At 44.5% G+C, this 17512-nt stretch overlaps 1 protein-coding gene across 1 annotated transcript in view; it reads left to right on the top strand.

Moving 5' to 3' along the window:
* Positions 1–208: 208 nt before the first annotated feature.
* Slc24a3 (solute carrier family 24 member 3) overlaps positions 209–17512 on the top strand; it is a 458281-nt gene continuing 440977 nt past the window's right edge. Inside the window, exon 1 of the mRNA XM_057781502.1 lies at positions 209–1057. Coding sequence (XP_057637485.1) covers positions 628–1057 — 430 coding nt within the window. The 5' untranslated portion in view covers positions 209–627. The remainder of the gene's footprint in view (positions 1058–17512) is intronic.

Genomic DNA, 17512 nt, shown 5'->3' with positions numbered 1-17512 from the left:
CACCAGGGGGCAGAGGGGAACCCCGGAGGCCAACAGGAGGAGGCAGGACCAGTGGTTAGGCACTGGCTACCCAGCACACTCTCACGCTCTAACTGAAGGCAGAGGATGGAAGAGAGCCAAGGAAACCTCCTTTTCTCTGAAAGTTTCAAGCGAATCCTCCTCCGTGGAGATCTGTCTATCCGAATCCCGTCTTGCAGACCTCCCGCACCACCGCTTTCTTTGGGCACCAAAGGGTTGAAGGGCTGTGCACTGGGCTCCCTCCGCAGCGCAGTCTCCTCCCTGCGCCCCCTCCCCGCAGTGCTGGCCAGAGACCCCCTCCCGTGCACCCCACCCCCTATCGTGGACTCGCTGCTGCAGGGCTACGGGAAGCTGCGCTCGCCCGTGCCGCTGGCGCGCTCCGGCCGCCTCTCGGCTCCGAGTCCCCCGCGCGTGGATCGTAGAGTAGGGGGGCGATTCTGCGACGCGCTCCCGCAGTCGGAGACCAGGGCCTGCTCAGGGTGGCCAGCGGCCGGCCCTCCTCTCGCCGGTCCTTCCCCGCTCCTCCTCCCCGGCCCCCGCCGCCCCCGCCTCCCAGCCGCCCCCGCCGCCGCCGCCCCAGGCCGAGCGCGGGCGCGGAGCGTGGGAGCCATGGTGCGCGAGCTGGAGAGGGACCCCAAGCGCAAGGAGGCGGCGGCGCGGGCGAGCGGAGAGGAGGAGGAGGTGGCGGGGGAGGAGGGACTGAGCGATAGCGACGAGGGCGACGGCGTGGAGACGGGCAGCGGCCGGGAGGAGGGAGAGCAGAAGGCGGCGGCCGGGTGGGAACGCAGCGAGGACGCGCGGCTGCTGCGCGCAGGGCTGCCTCCCGCCGCCGTCCCTGCCGCGGCCGCCCGCGACCCGAGCGGACGCCGCCCGCCGGGGACGCCGCCCGGCCGCCCGAGGATGCCGCCGCCGGGCGACCAAGACCGCTCGCGCCGCCGCCGCCGCCGCCGCCGGAGGGACCTTCTGCTGAGCCAGCTTTGCTTCCTGGCCTCAGTGGCGCTGCTGCTCTGGTCGCTGTCGAGCCTGCGAGAGCAGAAGGGTGAGTGCTCGCAACCTTCCCCGGGTGGGCGCTGCGGCTCCAGCGGCTCGGGCTCTGGGTCGCTCAGCGCGGGGCGGCTGCGCTCGGCTCTGGCCACACCGAATAGGCACGAGGACACCCAGGTTCCTCGCAGGGCTGGGGAGGAAGGGGTCTGGGCTCTAAGACTGCTACAGTGGAGGAGCGACCAGCCCCCTTAGGCACCCTGAAGACCTTTACTTGTGACTCTTGCCTTCTCCTTTCCCACAGTCTGAGGACTGGTGGTGGCGGTGGTGACAGGGAGTCTCACCCTAAGCTTTCACCACCAGGGCCAGTAATAAAGTTGTTCTGGCAGCAATCGGTACTTGTGCAGGTAATCAACCACCTGTACTCCTGGCTTGCTGGGGGCTTGCAGGGCTGGCTAATCGGCTCACTCCCGGTTCTCCACGTGTTCTCCACACAGAACAGGGGGAGTGGGCAACAGAGAATACTCCTTGCCATCGTTGCGGTACAAGAGCAGGTGCTGGTAACTTCGGACTGGAGAAAGTGATAGCTACCCAAGCCGGGGTTTAGTAATGGACATTTTCTCTTAAAGGGTCGCTCAGCAGGAACACATGAATTCTTTTCTCAGGGCTGGTTTGCTTCCTTCCCCGGACTTGAGCTGTTGAGTTGGGGATGGACCACTCTGTGCTGTCCACTTTTTCCTGGTGCCTTGGCTGATGGTGCACGCGCGCGCATACACACACACACACACACACACACACACACACACACGAAACTTACATAGAAGAGAAATGTGCTTGAAACAGTTGTCTATTGGAAACCATTTGGACTCTGGGATGCAGCTGTGTAAAAGAACAAAATAACACCACGGAGAGGAAAGACTTGGGAGAAAAGCAGTTGTAAAATGATTTTGTACGCTGGCTTTTCAAGTGTCAGGGTTTGTGGGGAAGCAGACGAATAAATGGCTGTAGGTGGAGTAAAACAGTTACAGATATGTGCTGCGCTGTTAAGATAGACACGGATCTGATAAGCGTTGCTTTGAAGCGCACAATAAAAGTGTTTTGATAGTGATGGTGACATTTTAAAAGATGCCATCCATCAAGAAAGGGACTTCCCTCACACTGGCTGATGCAGTGCAACATGGTGAAACTCGAGGGTCATTCTGGACTTCGCAGATGTCTCTGGAGACTTCATCATATATGGTAATGAGAGAGAGGCAGTCCTGGTTTTCAGTGAAGCCCTTAGACTTGATGACTCTCACCGTGGCTTCTGAATCTTAGATTTTCTGGCCCTGGGTGCTGACACGAGGGGGGGGCTGTGTTGTTTGAATGAAGTGAGTCTTCTCTCCAAGGGCAGATTCAGATCTGCTAAGCAGTGTCCACTGACTGCCACTAAGAGGGCTCGTAGTTTTTCTGAGTGAAAGCCAACAGATAGTTTATGCCTCCCTTGGCAAGAGCTATTTCAAGTCAATTACTTGGCGGCCGTTTCCCTACAGGTTGGGGCCCTGTGAATGACAGGCTTCTCAGCACTTTCCAGGACATAAAAGACGTTGTTTTTTTTCCCCTGGGTGGTGAATGTGACCCACGTAGTGAAAGTCGATCAGCTGCAGGGGGCTTCAATTCCTTACTCCCACCAGGAGCTGGAATGTCTGGGCTGATAGGGTAGCATGCAGTGTAAACTTGGAACCAATTTTCATTTGGAAGTAGTTGCCCTGACAATGACGTTTCTGTCCAGGTGCTACTGACTCAAATTTTATGCCGTAGCACACCCCCATTTATACCCTTTTCTTATTTATATTTCATATTCTCGTTCTCTCTGTCACTTCTTCTTTAGCCCCCTGTCAATGTCTAGTTCAGAGACTCCTGATTCCCAACCCTGGAAAGACGTACCTGGGAGAAACCCAACAGTTCTAAGGACCCTATTACCCAGGCTCTGCTTTTCACCTCCACCCCCAACTCCATGGCTTGCTGGTCCTCATTCTGTCTCTAATCACCTTGCTTTCATTAGATGCTGCTTTCAGTAGGGAAGTGTTAGAGCAGCAAGGTATAGTTTTCTTGCAAGATAGTTTTAAGCAAATTAATTACTGCATGGGGATCTTCCACTGGTATTTTGCTTGGGGATTGCCATTCGGCATCAGAAACATCTGAGTAGTGACACCCCCAAAACTCCAGGGCCACTCTACATAATATCCTTTCAGCCTGGGCAAAAGGTTCATCGTTTTACCCCATTTTAAAGACTCTGGGACTCACCATGGGCGATTAAGTAAAGTCACATAGGAATCAAGGAGTGGAGGGACAAAGCAACTTGAGGGGACCTGACTCTTTGTTCCCAGTTGTGCTCCTTGCTTTGGGGTGCAGCACTGTGATGGTTGTTTGGTCATGTGGGTGTATCGTCCTAATGACCAAAGGCAATATTTTACCTTTAAAGGCATGTGGTACTTGTTAAAGATAGCAAGATAACCCCCCAGAGGCCTGTTTCCTAAGAGTCCCCTATCTTTTTTTTTTTTGCTATAAAAGGATAGTTAGTTCTTTTTATCAGAAGTAGAGGTGTGTTACATAATGTCTAACATTTCTAATCATGAAATTTGGGATCTTTTTTTTGATTTCTCAGTAAATCCAGACTTGGTTACATACTGAAAAGTTCAGTTCTACTTTGCAAAGTCTTTTGTGTGTGTGTGTGTGCGTGTGTGTGCGTGTGCTCAGTATTTGGTTAGAAGAAGTATATCAAAGAATCCATAGTGGTTCTTTTTTTTCCTCCTGTGTAACTGGGATGTGAGGATTGTTTAATTTAGGTCAGGAAGAGTTGGTGCTGGGAGGAAGAGAATTCTTAATTCTGACTACAACAAAAGCAATAATAATAGCAGCTACAGTTTGGGCATCTCAAGTGCCAGGCACTGTGCCAAGCATACCTTATGTGCATTTACCTCATCTGTAAACACAAGCTTTCAGTCTTGTGAGCCTTCAGCAGGGGAGACACAGGCCCCAGGTGCCCTATTTAGTTGTTGCTGATGAAGATCTTCTTTTTGATCTCTGTGTTCAAAGCCAATTTAAATAAGGTGTTAGATTTGCTAATGAGGGTTTTCATTTATTCTTGCCATGAGAATGGATTATTTTTGTATACATTGAGTGGCTTAGAAATGTTTCACTTTTTTAAATATAAACTCCATGGTCATCTTTCTCTAGAGGTAGGGGTTCTAACACAGGAGAAGTTATACACATCTTCTCTTGAAAGTTCTAAGGGTATAACTAAGAAAAAAATAAATATTTGCACACATACACATTCATAGATTTGAAACCACAACTTAGGATTATATATGTATATATCTGTATATATACATATATACTCTATATATACATATATAGAGAGATGGATATATGTCAATTACTATCACTATTTAGCAAATTAGCCCCAAACTTGGTATCAAGTTTAAAAAAGTTGTTTAACTTTTTTGTCCATGGGTACTTCAGTTCAGGAATTTGATGGGCATGTTTGGGATGGCTTTTCTCTACTTCATTATGTCAGAGGCCTTGACTGGGAAGAGTGTAAGACTGGGCAACATGACAGTTGGATCTGGAATCATCCGAGACACCATCACTCCCATTTATAAGGGTTGATGTGGATGTTGACTAACATATGCATGGTCTTTCCTTGGGGCTCAGTTTGAACTTCCTCAGAGCATGGCAGTCAGGTTCCAAGAGATAGCACCCCTGAAAACAAGGTGCCTGGTAGTCTTATGCTCGAGCAGAAGCCACAGAGTACTGCTGCCATGGTGGCCTTCTGCTGGTCAAGGCAAGAACAAATGCCACCCAGGTTGAAAGGGTGAGGATGTGGAGTAACCGTTTTCTCAATTTAATGGGAAATATGATGATTGGTATATTTGGAAAAACTCTGGAGATTTGAAAGGCCCGTAACCTAGGAGTGAGTGAAGGCATTTCCCAAGGTGACCAGTTGTGAGTACAGGAAGTATATACATATAACTTGTATGTAGACATTTGTATGTACACCCATGTGAATATACACCGTACATACATGCACATGCATAATATTTTTGAAATGTCCTCCAATCATGAGACTATTGGCCTTAACCTTATTTGATGTGAAGATGGAGATAATCTTTGAGGAAGGAGGCACAGTGTGGATTTGAAATGCATTCTGAGAGTCCATCTTGGCTTCCATGGAATTCCACTCATCAGAGGACTTGGGGTGCAGCCTGCGGACTCCCTCACTTCAAGTCTCCTCCTTTAGCCTTCTCTTTTCTGACTTCACTTGGACTTTTCTGTTGCTTAATAAGGTTGTATGACCTTTCTGGTCCCAGATTTCTCACATATGCTGGTCCCTCTGTCCTGCTGTGTCCACCACCGCCTCACTCTGCGGTGACTCAATCCTTCTGCAAGGCCAGGATCTCCTGGACTATATGAGATTCCCCGCTGTGTTCTCTGAAAACACTGCTTTCGGTTGATTATATTTATCAAAGTCGGCAGCTATCTGTTTGTTTGAGTAACGTTCCTCTTCATTGGGTTCTGAGCTCCAGGAGGTCAGAGACCCTGTGATCTATTCTGACATCCGTCACTCCCATCACCCAGCCCATAATAAGAGCTCGAAATATATTTGCTATAGAGAAGCCCGTGTTTTAGGGCCCTACTTGCTGGCATATGCTTATTTTCATAATTTCTGGTCCTGTAAATTTGATGTTGTTGCTCTTTTTTTTCTTTGGTGAGTACCAAGCTGAAAAAACGTGGCAGGCTCTGCGGAGTATCACTTGGATAGTGGTAGGATTTGAACCTGGGGACGCCCGTGTCAAGGTTGCATATGGATGCATTATCCAGCATTGGCAGAGAGGAACACAAGACAGGGAATCACCCTGCCTTTTTCAGTCCGCCGAGGAGTAGGGAGTAACAGAAGGCTGGCTTCATAGAAGCAGTATTTTAGAAACACGTTGCTTTCAACCTTTTCTATTTTCCGCACAAACATATATAGAAGTGTTTCTCTCCTCCTGCCTTTTCTTAGCTGCTCATCAACCCAGATTTTTCTCAAAGATTTCCTCTCCTCAGAAGCCTTGTGGGAAGAGGGAAGATTTTTTTTTTTTTTTTTTTACCCCGGAGGGTTGGCAAAGCCAAAAGAATTGCAAAACTAGTTATTTGCTGAGCATTCCAGGGCCTGGTGGAAGCTGGCTGATAGTGCAGGACTTTGGCAACTCTCGCTTCTATAAGGAGTGTTCCATGCACAAAGGAAAATCTTTGTGTATGTGTTTGGGTAATGGAAACTACAGAGACTGTTCCAATGGGGAAACTGAGGTCTAGGGGGATTAAAAAAAATGTTGCCGACGTCACACTGCAGGTGGGTTGTGATCTCAAGAGAGGGATTTGAGGATTTCTGATTGATGGCCGTCGGTTTCTGATTCTGTAGAGTTTATTTGACAGCCTGTTTTATTCATTGCTTGTAATAGTTTTTAAACAAGGTTCTGCTGTGTAGGATCTGAGACTGTGAAGTACTGAGGACTCAAGTGGAGGAAGGTTTGCCATAAGCCAAGAGGGTGATGGGCTACGGGGCTTCCAGCATTCTGCTTGCTCTTCTCTCAGTTTGCTCCTGGCTTGGGATTGGCCATGCTCCTCCTTACTGTTGCTAATGTTGGGTGTCACCATTCTTTAATGGCTTCCCTGCCACCATAACCATCCCTGTTAGCTCTCTTCTTGTGAAATTCTTCTCAGTGGATTCCTTGGAAGGAGTCCTTCATAGGCTCCCAAGGACATCAGATGCAAGGATCTCTGCCTATGACTCCCTTAATCAGGCATTTTGCTAGTTGTTGGGGTCACAGTTGTATCTGAGATAGACACCCAGTATTGGTCTTTGGGATTTTTGAGTAGCGGGCCACCGAGTAGCTATTTTTGAAGAATTTTGGAGATATGAATGAGAAATCCAGCATGCCCTGGAGGAGTATATGGTTCTTCAGAGGTGCTGAGACCTGGAAAGCAGATGGAAACTAGTTAGAAAGACAAACTCCTAGAAAACTGAGAAACACTGTGGGCAGGTAACAGACAGAGATGCCACTGCAGATGGCCAATAACCACAAATAACATTTTCACCCTGAATTATCAAGTGGGAAATTGGAATTTAAAAATAATGAGATGTCATTTTTTGGATAGATTAGCAAAAGTTAATGAATCCAAGTGTAGTTGACTGCAATATGGAGGCTGTGTGGCTAAACTGTTACTGTTTTGAACCACATACATGCTTATGGGATTAGAATAGCCCCATATATTTTTGAAGCCTGGGTTAAAAACTCAGAGAACCTGGATACAAATGTGGACCATGGAGCTGATTGGCCATGGCCCTTTAAAGCCTGGAGTTTAGGATTAGAAGGGAACCCTGGGAGATCAGGAAAGACTAGCGCTGGTTGCAATTTAGCATTCATTCTTTGCTTTTCAGTAGCTATGTATTCCTGAGAGGATGGGCAAATAAGATCAGCTCAGCTGCTCCCCAGTTTGGAGAATTTCCTATCTGTAGCTTTTGCAGTATTGCTCTTCATTTTCCCCATACATGTCTCCTTTGTTCTGAATTAGAAAGGGGCATTTTTACTTTAGCAACCTGCTCCGCCACCAGAATTTAAACCCCTGGAGGACGCGAAGGAACAGAGGGTGGTAGAGAGGCCTGGGTGACCAGACCGGCATTACACATCCACACCAGGAGGTCAATATTGCCATTTTCTAGACGGAACGGGAAGTGTTCATCTTTGGGTAGTTTGACTTAGTGAGCTGGTGGGATTGGAAGCCGACAGTTGAAAATCGGGATTATCAGCAGTTGCCACCACAGATGAGGACTTGCGAGGAGTATACCAGAGGTGAGAATTGTCTCTCTGACGAGCTCATATTCCTCAGTCTGCAGTGTCACCTAGGGAACTCTGTGCTTCACTTGGGTCTGAACCTTGCCCACAGATACTGATGGGACGCCCCAGGGTGTGGTGTGTACATTGCGATGTTTTGTTAAGGGTGACGCAGTTGGTGCCAGTGTGCAGCCAAGACTGAGCCCGCTGGGGTAGGTAAATGTGCAATATTCATTGTATTATGGCTATGTAAAGGCTCAGTGTCGCTGAGCTGTGAAATACATTTAACTCAAATTTTCTCTTCTGGATGTAAATCAATATTCTTCTACTTGGTGTTCTAAACGTTTGCCATAAATTCACTCCAAACTCTCTTCCCCCGGCCTCATCTCATCTTCGTATGTACACTGGCATTACGTTCACCATTGGGGTTTCTTGGGAAGCGATCTTCATGCAGATTTTTCTGTTTCTTGTCTGGTCAGGTTACTTGGGAAGCCTGCTGTCCAGCTGTCATCTTGCCCCCTCCCTTCAGCTCTGCGCCGTTCACATCTCTCAGCTCTCCCTTGGAGGCTGTCTTCCTAGAAGTGGCGCATGCATCTCTGCTCTGTGCCGTTCAGGTCTCCGAGCTCTCCCTTGGAAGTTGTCTTCCTAGAAGTGGCGCATGCGTCTCTCTTGGCTTCCGTCTCCAATTGTTGTTTTGGGGCTCACACATTCCAGGTGCCTCTGGAATAAGGCAAAGCAAGCATAGGTGTGATGCCTGGTATGGTTGAAGCTGTGATCCTTCTTCTGACCCATGGGTCATGTGGATTGGGCTCATAACCTATAAATCCTAGAATTTGGGAGGGCTGAAGCAGGAAGGTTATGATTTTGAGGCTAGCCTTAGATTTAAAATAAAAGGAAAATAATTTAGGGCGGGCCTTGTTTTCTTTCGGGCTCTGAAGATGTTGTTTGTGTATCTTTCTTTCAATGATGCCTCTTGGAAGTCTGATTCTGTCCTTGTTTTTAATTGTTTTTTTGACTCTGTTTCCTTTTCTATGACATTTGCTTTGTTCCTCTTGTGTTATTTGCTTCTAGTGTCAGTGAGTTATATGACCAGTATGGTTCCATGTCTGTCCACTCCCTTCAGATTCTTCTGATCTGAAAGCGCATGTCCCACAGGCCTAGGACCTCCCACTCTGTGACGTCTTCATCCTTGCTTGCTCCCTTTCTGGGTTGTCCCTGAGTTCCTGGAAGCATCCCCTCATCTACCTTTCTTTCCAACTTTTTTTACCTTTTGGACTGAGCTTTTCTTTCTCTTTTGAGATAGGTTTTGTTACACAGTCCAGTCTGGCCTTGGCTGCATGATCCTTCTGCCTTAGCCTCTCAAGGACTGAGATTACAGCTATATGCAATCGTCCCAGACCTTTGGTTTGATTTCTATTAATGTTACTTATATATTTATTTATTAATACATGCAGGTATTTTGACTACATGTATGTCTGTGTATTACATATGGTCCTGGTGCCTGAGGAGGCCAGAAGAGAAGTGTGGATCCCCTAGTACTGGAGTTCCAGAAAGTTTGAGCTGTCACATGGGTGCTGGGAATTCAATCCAGGTCTTTTGGCAGAGCAGCAAGTGTTTGTAATCTCTGAACCATTTCTCCAGCCCCTCTACATTTTTTTTTAAACCAAGAATTTCCCACTCCTTAAAAAAAGAAACCTTTATTTAATTATTCATTATTGCGTGAGTCTGCCTGTATGGTGTGTGTCGGACAAAGCATGCACGTGGAGCCAGAGGAAAACCTTATGGCGTTAGTTCTCTGCCTCGACCTTTACTGGGTTCCGAGGACCTCACTTAGGTCACCAGGCTTGCACAGCAAGTGCTGTCATTCGCTGGACCGTCGTGTGGCCCAGGTTTCTCACTGGCTTCACCTCCCAAGAGCTGCATCTCCTGTGAGAATTACTTTAGTAACTCCTTATTTTATCCATCCGCATCATCTCTCCCACCTCTGAGTATGCACACATTAATTTTGAAGATTCCCCTTCTTTCTGTGGACTCTTCTATAAATGGCTCTTGTCCACCTATGTTGTTCCATTTTCCTTACCAGTATCTTTAAATGTCGGGCACTTTGGTGTCTGCACCTCCCTTGTGTGTAGGTAGGCTGTTGCAGAGATCATGGCAATGGCAGAGGAAGGACTTGTTGGGGAGGGTCCCTGGGAGCTCATCTGACTGGGCCATGTCACTGGGAAAGGCTCTATGTGTCTTGTTTCCATCTTTGTCAGAGGTTAGTTGGATTTCTTAGAGAAAGATCACTGTGTCCTGCCGTCAGGGGGTGACCTGTTCTCTCACGGAGTCCAGTGGGAGAAGAGGTGTTTCTTTAGTAAGAGCACTTTCTCTACCTCAAGGACTTAGGTCTTCCCAACAGTGACTATGAAGGGGGTCAATAACTTATTTGATGGCATTACCCAGGCCATCCCACATGATTTAAATCAGCTTGCCTCCTTCCTCCCTCCTCTTCCTTTTCAATTTTAGCTACATATGGAAACTAAGGGTAGGGAGTAGGAGGAATGGAAAGTCTTTTTTTAATTGAAATTTTTATTGAGTGAATTGAAGATTCTCATATAGGTGGAAAACAAAATGCAGGGACTCCCCATTGTAGTGTTTTCTAGTTAACCTCACTGTAAGATTTTGCAAAATTGTGACATAATGTTATTAGTAGGATGGTGGCATCAATCTACCTTTCTCACTTGGATTGACTCTTTTATTATGTATGCATTTGTGTGTGTGTGTGTGTATGTGTGTGTGCGTGCGTGTGTGCGCGCGTGTGCGTGCATGCATTCTGGGTTCTACGAGTTTAATAACCCATGTGGATTTGTGCATCTACCGCCAACCATCAAGGTATTGGAGAAGGGTCCCTCTAATGACAACACCGTCCATATCTTTTAGTATAAAAGGACCAGTGGCATTAAGTAATTGATAATCACCTACACTCAAATAACGTCAACTTAAAAATTGTGATTTTAAGAATGAAGGAAAATCACCACCAGGACTATTATAATCTGTACAAAATTTTGATTATACATTGGGAACTTGGAGAAATAGTCACCAAGTTCGTTTACATTTGAGAACTGAAGATGTGGACAGCCTATGTTTGCAGAGACAAACGCTCTAACGTATGGAAAACGGAACTGAACACAAAGGAAAGTTTATGCTTGGTATGTGGAGTGCTTCTTTGATGGATAGTTATTTCTGTTATTTGCGTCATATTTCTGAATGAATGATGCATGAAAATGACTTCTTCAGATAGATGGATCATTCGGGAAGTTTAGCCATCTAAAGCTTCCATAGTGCGTTCCTTGGTATTTGTTTTCTGGAATATTGACATGGAGGCACTCTTGGGGCCACTGAGTCTTAATGTCTGATTTTGTTAGAAGTGACATGAAAGAAAATTGCCAATTTCACTCTTTGCTTGAAAAAAAGAATCCGCTTAAGAAAGCATAGCACAGTTAAGGGAGGGGTATAATGAATGAAGATCAACTTTTGGCAGATTGTCTCACATTCAGAAATGTTATTGAAGTGCTGGAATCTCCTGGGAAACTTTTTGACATTCGGGAGAGTCAGTCCATGGGAAAAAAGGGGGAGTCACAGGGCGAGCCGCTTCATGTAGCAAGTGAGGAGATATGCGAGGCTGGAGCACTGGCCCTCGGGACACTCCTTGCCTTTGTTCCACGCACGTCTGTCTTGATGTAATCAGGAGGATAATGGGCTCTTTGGAAGTGAGTGGCCTGGGTTTTCTTCTTTCTTCTGTTTTTCTTATTAGCAATGTTCGAATGTATAACTTTCCAACTTCATTTTGTCCTTGATATCATTCTTCTGGACCTTGCCCCGAACACTGGTTGCTAAGGAGAACTTAAGTAGTAGCTTAGCATAGTAGGGTTTGGAAAATAACCCATGGTCTCTGGAGTGGGGTTTCAGGTTGATGTTTAAAATCACGGGTAGTTTTGGGCTGTGTACAGCGAGTAAACTCATTGCACCCACTTTGAACAAATCTAGGCAAATTCAGATCAGTCTCATTATTTTCTAACATTGTGATGTCATTTCCTCCCTTCAATATGTCAATATTGAGATCAAACCATATATAATGGATTAGATCTTTAAATTTTTTTGTTTGTTTTTAAGACAGGGTTTGTCTGTGTTGCCCAGGCTGTCCTGGAACTTGTTTCTGTATAGTCCAGGCTGGTCTCAAACTCAGAGACCTTCCTGCCTCTGCCTCTCAAATGCTGGAATTAAAGGCTTGTACCACCACTGCCCAACAGATCTTTAAATTAAGAAAAAACTTATCTATCCAGTATGTATGTACATATGTATCTGAGTACATGTATGTATTCATGCCACAGCATAGTGGAGAAGTCAGAGGACAACTGGGAAGATTGAGTTTTCTTCTTTCAGGCTTAGAGGCAAGTGTCCTTACCCACTAAATCACCTTGCTGGTCCCTACATTGTTTTTAAATAAAAAAATTAATATTTTTAATTTTAAAATTGCATACAGTAGAACTGACTGACAGTCAAGATACAGATAGAATATCAGTCTTCCTGCAAAACTCTGTAAGTCACATCTTCCTCTCATCCATTACCCTGACCATTGTCTGTCATCAGAGTATTTGAATTTTTAAGAATGTAGCCAAATGTAATGCCAGCACTAGGGAAGGGTAGACAGAAAGACCATGAGTTTGAGGCTAGTTGAGGCTAAATAGGAAGACTTGCCTCAAAAGAAAAACAAAAATTGTTATTTTTTTTTTTTTTTTGCAAATGGAGTCCAAGACTCTAACAGTTTGTTTCTTTTACTTAATATTATGACTTCACTTAAGTTGTCTTCGGAATCGGGATCTTGCGCGTCCCCTTCTCTTGGCTGAGTAACATTTCATTTGCAGGTGTTGAATACTTTCTTCTGTTCCCTCTTGTAAGGCACTTGGTTGCTTTTAGTTTGTTTATGAATGAAGATGCTATAATGTTGTGGGAGATCCTTCCGCTCCTCCGGCCAATACTATAATACTCAGTTCTTTTCCCTACCATATTACAATGACTGGATTCTTTAGTATGTCATTTGAATAGTCACCCATGATTTGTCCTGATGTTAGAAAAGAATATTTAGTCATAAACTGTTAAGCAGGATGTTTACTGTAGTATTTTCATAGTTATATATGTTATGATATGAAGGAATTTCATGTCTAATATTCATTTGGTGATAAGCTCCTTTTTTAAAATAAGGGGTAGGTATTGAAATTTGTCAGAATAATTGCCCCTCTGATTTTTCTCTTGGACAGTTGATAGTGGTTATACAGAATGGATTGTGTGGAATGGCTTTTGAACACAGAGCCAATCTTGCACACCAAGGAGAAGCCACAGTAGCTCAGGAAATGGTTTTGCAGTTTACATTTTTTGGATTTGAATTGCTAAAATTTTACTGAGGACTTTTGTGTTATGATCACATGAGAAAATAGTCTGTGATTTTGTTTCTTGGTGCTGTCTTTGTCTGGTTTTGCTGTCAGGGCAATACTGGCCCACAGAATGAATTGGGAGATGCCCCCCGCCCTCCACCACCACTCTTCTGTCTGCTAGAAAAGATTGGAATTGACGGAGCCTCCCTTTTAGCTTGTCATCATGTATTTCTTCATGACTTTAAAGTTCAGATATGATTTAATGTCTGCATGATGGTAATAAAATTGTGGGGTTTTTTTGTATGTGAGAGAGAGCCTTGCTGTGTAGCTCAGGTTAGTCCTCTTGCCTTCGCCTGTGCGTGCTGGAGGAGCTGGAGGTGCACATCTGTCACACAGCTCATGATGCTTCTGTAAATATTATGGAAACCAATGTTTCTGGAGTCCTTAGCAGGCCGGGGACTCTGTTCCAGATACTTTTTATTTCTTAACTTCTTTGGCCTCCCTGAATAACCCTATGGAATGGGAAAATTTTTCTCTCTGTTTTATAAGTAAAGGAAAACAGGACACAAAAATTGAAGCAAATTGTTGAAGCTTAGGGTTTTCTGTGTCTTAGATTAGAACCCAGACAGTCTGATTCTCCTTGGATTGTTCCATGTCATACTGATTCATTTGAGTTTTTTTTTGACAACTTTTTATTTTTTGGATAGGTTCTCACTCTGAAACCCTGGCTGATTTGGAACATGACCTCAAATTCATGGAAGTGCCCCTGCCTCTGCCTTCTGGTTGGTGGGATTAGAAGTGTGCGCCCCTACACCTGACTTTTTTAAGGTCTCTATTTGGCAGCACGAGGTATTTTCCACGCGTTTTCTGTGGTGAGAGTCTCGTGCAGAAATCCTTTGCCAGTATCTGACAGTTTCTTTGACTGGACTCTTAGAAACAGTATTTCCTCATTAACGGACGTGTCCTTCCGAGAGGCTCATAGTTCCTGCTCTGTCAGCTTCCAGAAATGTGAACAGGTTTGAAATCCCCACAGCCATGCTTGACAGCTTCGGATACAATGTCCACTTGCCAAAAGTGAGTATGATAATTTTTGTGAGGTGCGTTTCTTCAGCACTGGGAGTCAAGCCCGAGCCTCTTGTGGATACAAGGCAAGTGCTCCATCACTGAGCTCCAGCCCAGCGCTTACGTAGTTCCCATTCAGTTACTGTAGAAGAATGGACCCTCACCACTTTTGTTTGCCTTTCTCCTCTGTCTTTCCTCCATTATATCACTTTCTTTCCTGGTGGAAAAGATTTCTTCATGGGTAATCTCAATTTTCTTTTTTTCATTTGAGGAAAATCATTCCGGGTCAGGGTTGTAAGTCTGTGTTACCGCACTCAGCTCTGCATTTCTACCTAGGGAGGTAATCACTTTTTAAATGATAAAGTGTAAGAGTTTTATATGTATTCTGTGTATCCTATCCTCCCAGAAGTTTTTGTGGCATATCGGTATCATTTTCATCCAGTTCAAACTCTCTCTCTCTCTTTTTTTGCTTTTATTTTTCATTATTGTATTCTTAGCTTCAGGATCTCAATCATATATTTATTCCACATAATTGTTGCTATCTTTTCTTCCTACCTGTATGATTTAGCTTAAAAAATAACCCTGTACTCATTGGGGGTTAATTGTAGTTGAGCTGAAGATGCAAACAGATTCACAGACTCGCCCGTTAATTCTGGTCTTGTTTATGGAATCATCTTGACCCACGCATTTCTCGCATGGCTTCGGCCCGTGTTTATTCTCCCTGTACCACTGACTGCTTTTATGACATCGATTTTACTCTGCTTCCTCGTTAATTAAAGCTGTCGTTTGTTAGCATGTTAATTTTTTGGCAGGGTGAGGCTCCCGTCCTCTTGTTTTGGAAAAAGTCATTTGCTGTTATCATCCGTTTATCTTTCTAAGTGAACTTTAGAATCTCTGTGAAATTTCCATGAAATCCCTCTAGGATTGGGCAAATCTATAAATAGTGTGTGGAAAAATGGCATTCTGCAGTGCAGACTTCTCTTCCCCCCTGCGGTGCTGTTTTGTTTGATCAGGCTCTAAGGAAGTTAGCTGGAAGTCATGATCATTTCCCCATTTCTTTCCTGCATTTGTTTGTGAAAGTCATTCTGCTGTGTATTATTTATCATTGCTGTTGCTTCATTCCGTATACATTTGAAATATTTCTTCATAATGTTTAATTGTTTTTTACGGCTTATTTTTATTTATGGGTTTGTGTTTCTGTGTAAGAGGATGCCGTGCGTGTTCAGGTGCCTGCGGAGGTCAGAAGAGAGCGTCCTATGCTCTGGCACTAGACTTATAGAAGGCGGTGAGCTGCCTGATATGGGTGCTTGGGAAAGAACTCATGTCCTCTGCAGGAACTGTATGCACTCTCAATCACTAAGCCATCTCTCCAGGCCCTGCATTGTATTCTTAAAATTTAAAAATGATGTAAATATAATTATTCTGCTAAAGCCGTACTTCTCAACCTTACCAATGCTGTGGCCCTTTAATACAGTTTTAAACAGTTCCTCATGTTGTAGTGACCCCAACTATAAATTTATTTCCATTGCTACTTTATAACGTTAATTTTGTTACTGTTTTGAATTATAATGTAAATATTTGTGTTTTTCTTTTTTTTTTTTTTTTTTTTTTTTTTTTTGGTTTTTCGAGACAGGGTTTCTCTGTGGTTTTGGAGCCTGTCCTGGAACTAGCTCTTGTAGACCAGGCTGGTCTCGAACTCACAGAGATCCGCCTGCCTCTGCCTCCCGAGTGCTGGGATTAAAGGCGTGCGCCACCACCGCCCGGCTAATATTTGTGTTTTTCAATGGTTAAGAACTGCTATGCTAAAGGGACATAGCAATAAAATGACTTCTGATGGGATTCTGTTTGACCTATACACCAATGCCTCACTCAGCCCTCATCAGAGAAACTTCTTGCCGTAGATAGGAACTAACACAAACAGATGGTACACAGAGAGTGAGAGACATTGGAGCACTCAGTCCTAATGGGGATGTCTTCTTCAAAGCCCTTCCTTCAGAGCTCAGGGGTCCATGGGAAAGAGGAGACAGAAAGACTGTAAGAACCAGGGGTGATTGGATGGCTCCATACACAACAGGACTGATGAGCATATGAACTCTCAGTGACTGAGAACTCCCGCTTGCCCGGGGTCTGTCTGTGTAGGTTCAAGGTATATGGGGTCCCAGCACTGAGAGGGAGAAGTGGACATGGACTCCCATCCCTAACCAAGAAGCTATGTGCAACTGATGCCCAATGGCAAAGGAACAATTAGTTTGCTCCAATGAGGTTTCACTGGGTGTATTAACCACACTCCTGGACAAGGCAACATGCTGAGGAGTAGTTGGCCAATACAAAATGAAAATGGGATTTTAATAAACTTTTCATCTCATTTTGCTTTGTTTGGGTATTTTTTTGCCTTATTAATCTTTTGCTTGATTGCTTTGGCTTCTATTTCTATGCAGTTTTTTTGTTTGTGTGTATTTATTTCATTTTGATGTTCAGTTGTTTAAAGAGAGACAGAGAAAAAGAACATAAAGTTGGGTGGATAGAGAGGTGGGAAGGACCTGAATTAGGAGAGGGAAAACATGGTCAAAATATATTGTATAAAATTATTTTTCAATAAAAATTGTGTAAATACTTTAAAATTAATTTATTATGCAAAGCAATAGCGTCAAATTTTGTGATAATTTGCTATCAGATAGGGAACTTTTGGACCAGCTTGCTACCGAGTATTTATCTGTTTCCAGTTCTAGCATCTCTGATGTTTATGATAACTCACAGACATTGAACGTGAACAATGCCTAGTTACTGCCTATTGAAGTGTTTAGCACAATATGATGTAAGCACAGCTCCACAGTAAGCCAAGTCTGCATGGCTGTGATAACAGGGTTTTTCCTTTGAATTTGTTTTGTTGGGACCCTCTATGAAATATTTACTCTTACATTAATGAATTTATGTATTTATTTTCTAGACTAGGGTGTCAAAATAACATTAACTTTATAAAATGAATCGACAACTTCCATGTTTCTTTATGTTACAGAATATGTTGACAAGCATGGAAATTAGTTTGATAGTTAGAATGAGATTGTCCGTGGTCTTTTTTTTTTTTTTTTTTTTTCTCTTCTCCCCTCCCTGCCTCTCCCCTCCCCGCCTCTCTCCTCCCCTTCAACCCTCTCCCATGGTCCCCGTGGTCTTTTTTGGTAG

Source organism: Chionomys nivalis, chromosome 9 (assembly GCF_950005125.1).
Source record: "Chionomys nivalis chromosome 9, mChiNiv1.1, whole genome shotgun sequence".
Taxonomy (NCBI): Eukaryota; Metazoa; Chordata; class Mammalia; order Rodentia; family Cricetidae; genus Chionomys; species Chionomys nivalis.
This window is presented reverse-complemented; position numbering and strand designations above follow the sequence as displayed.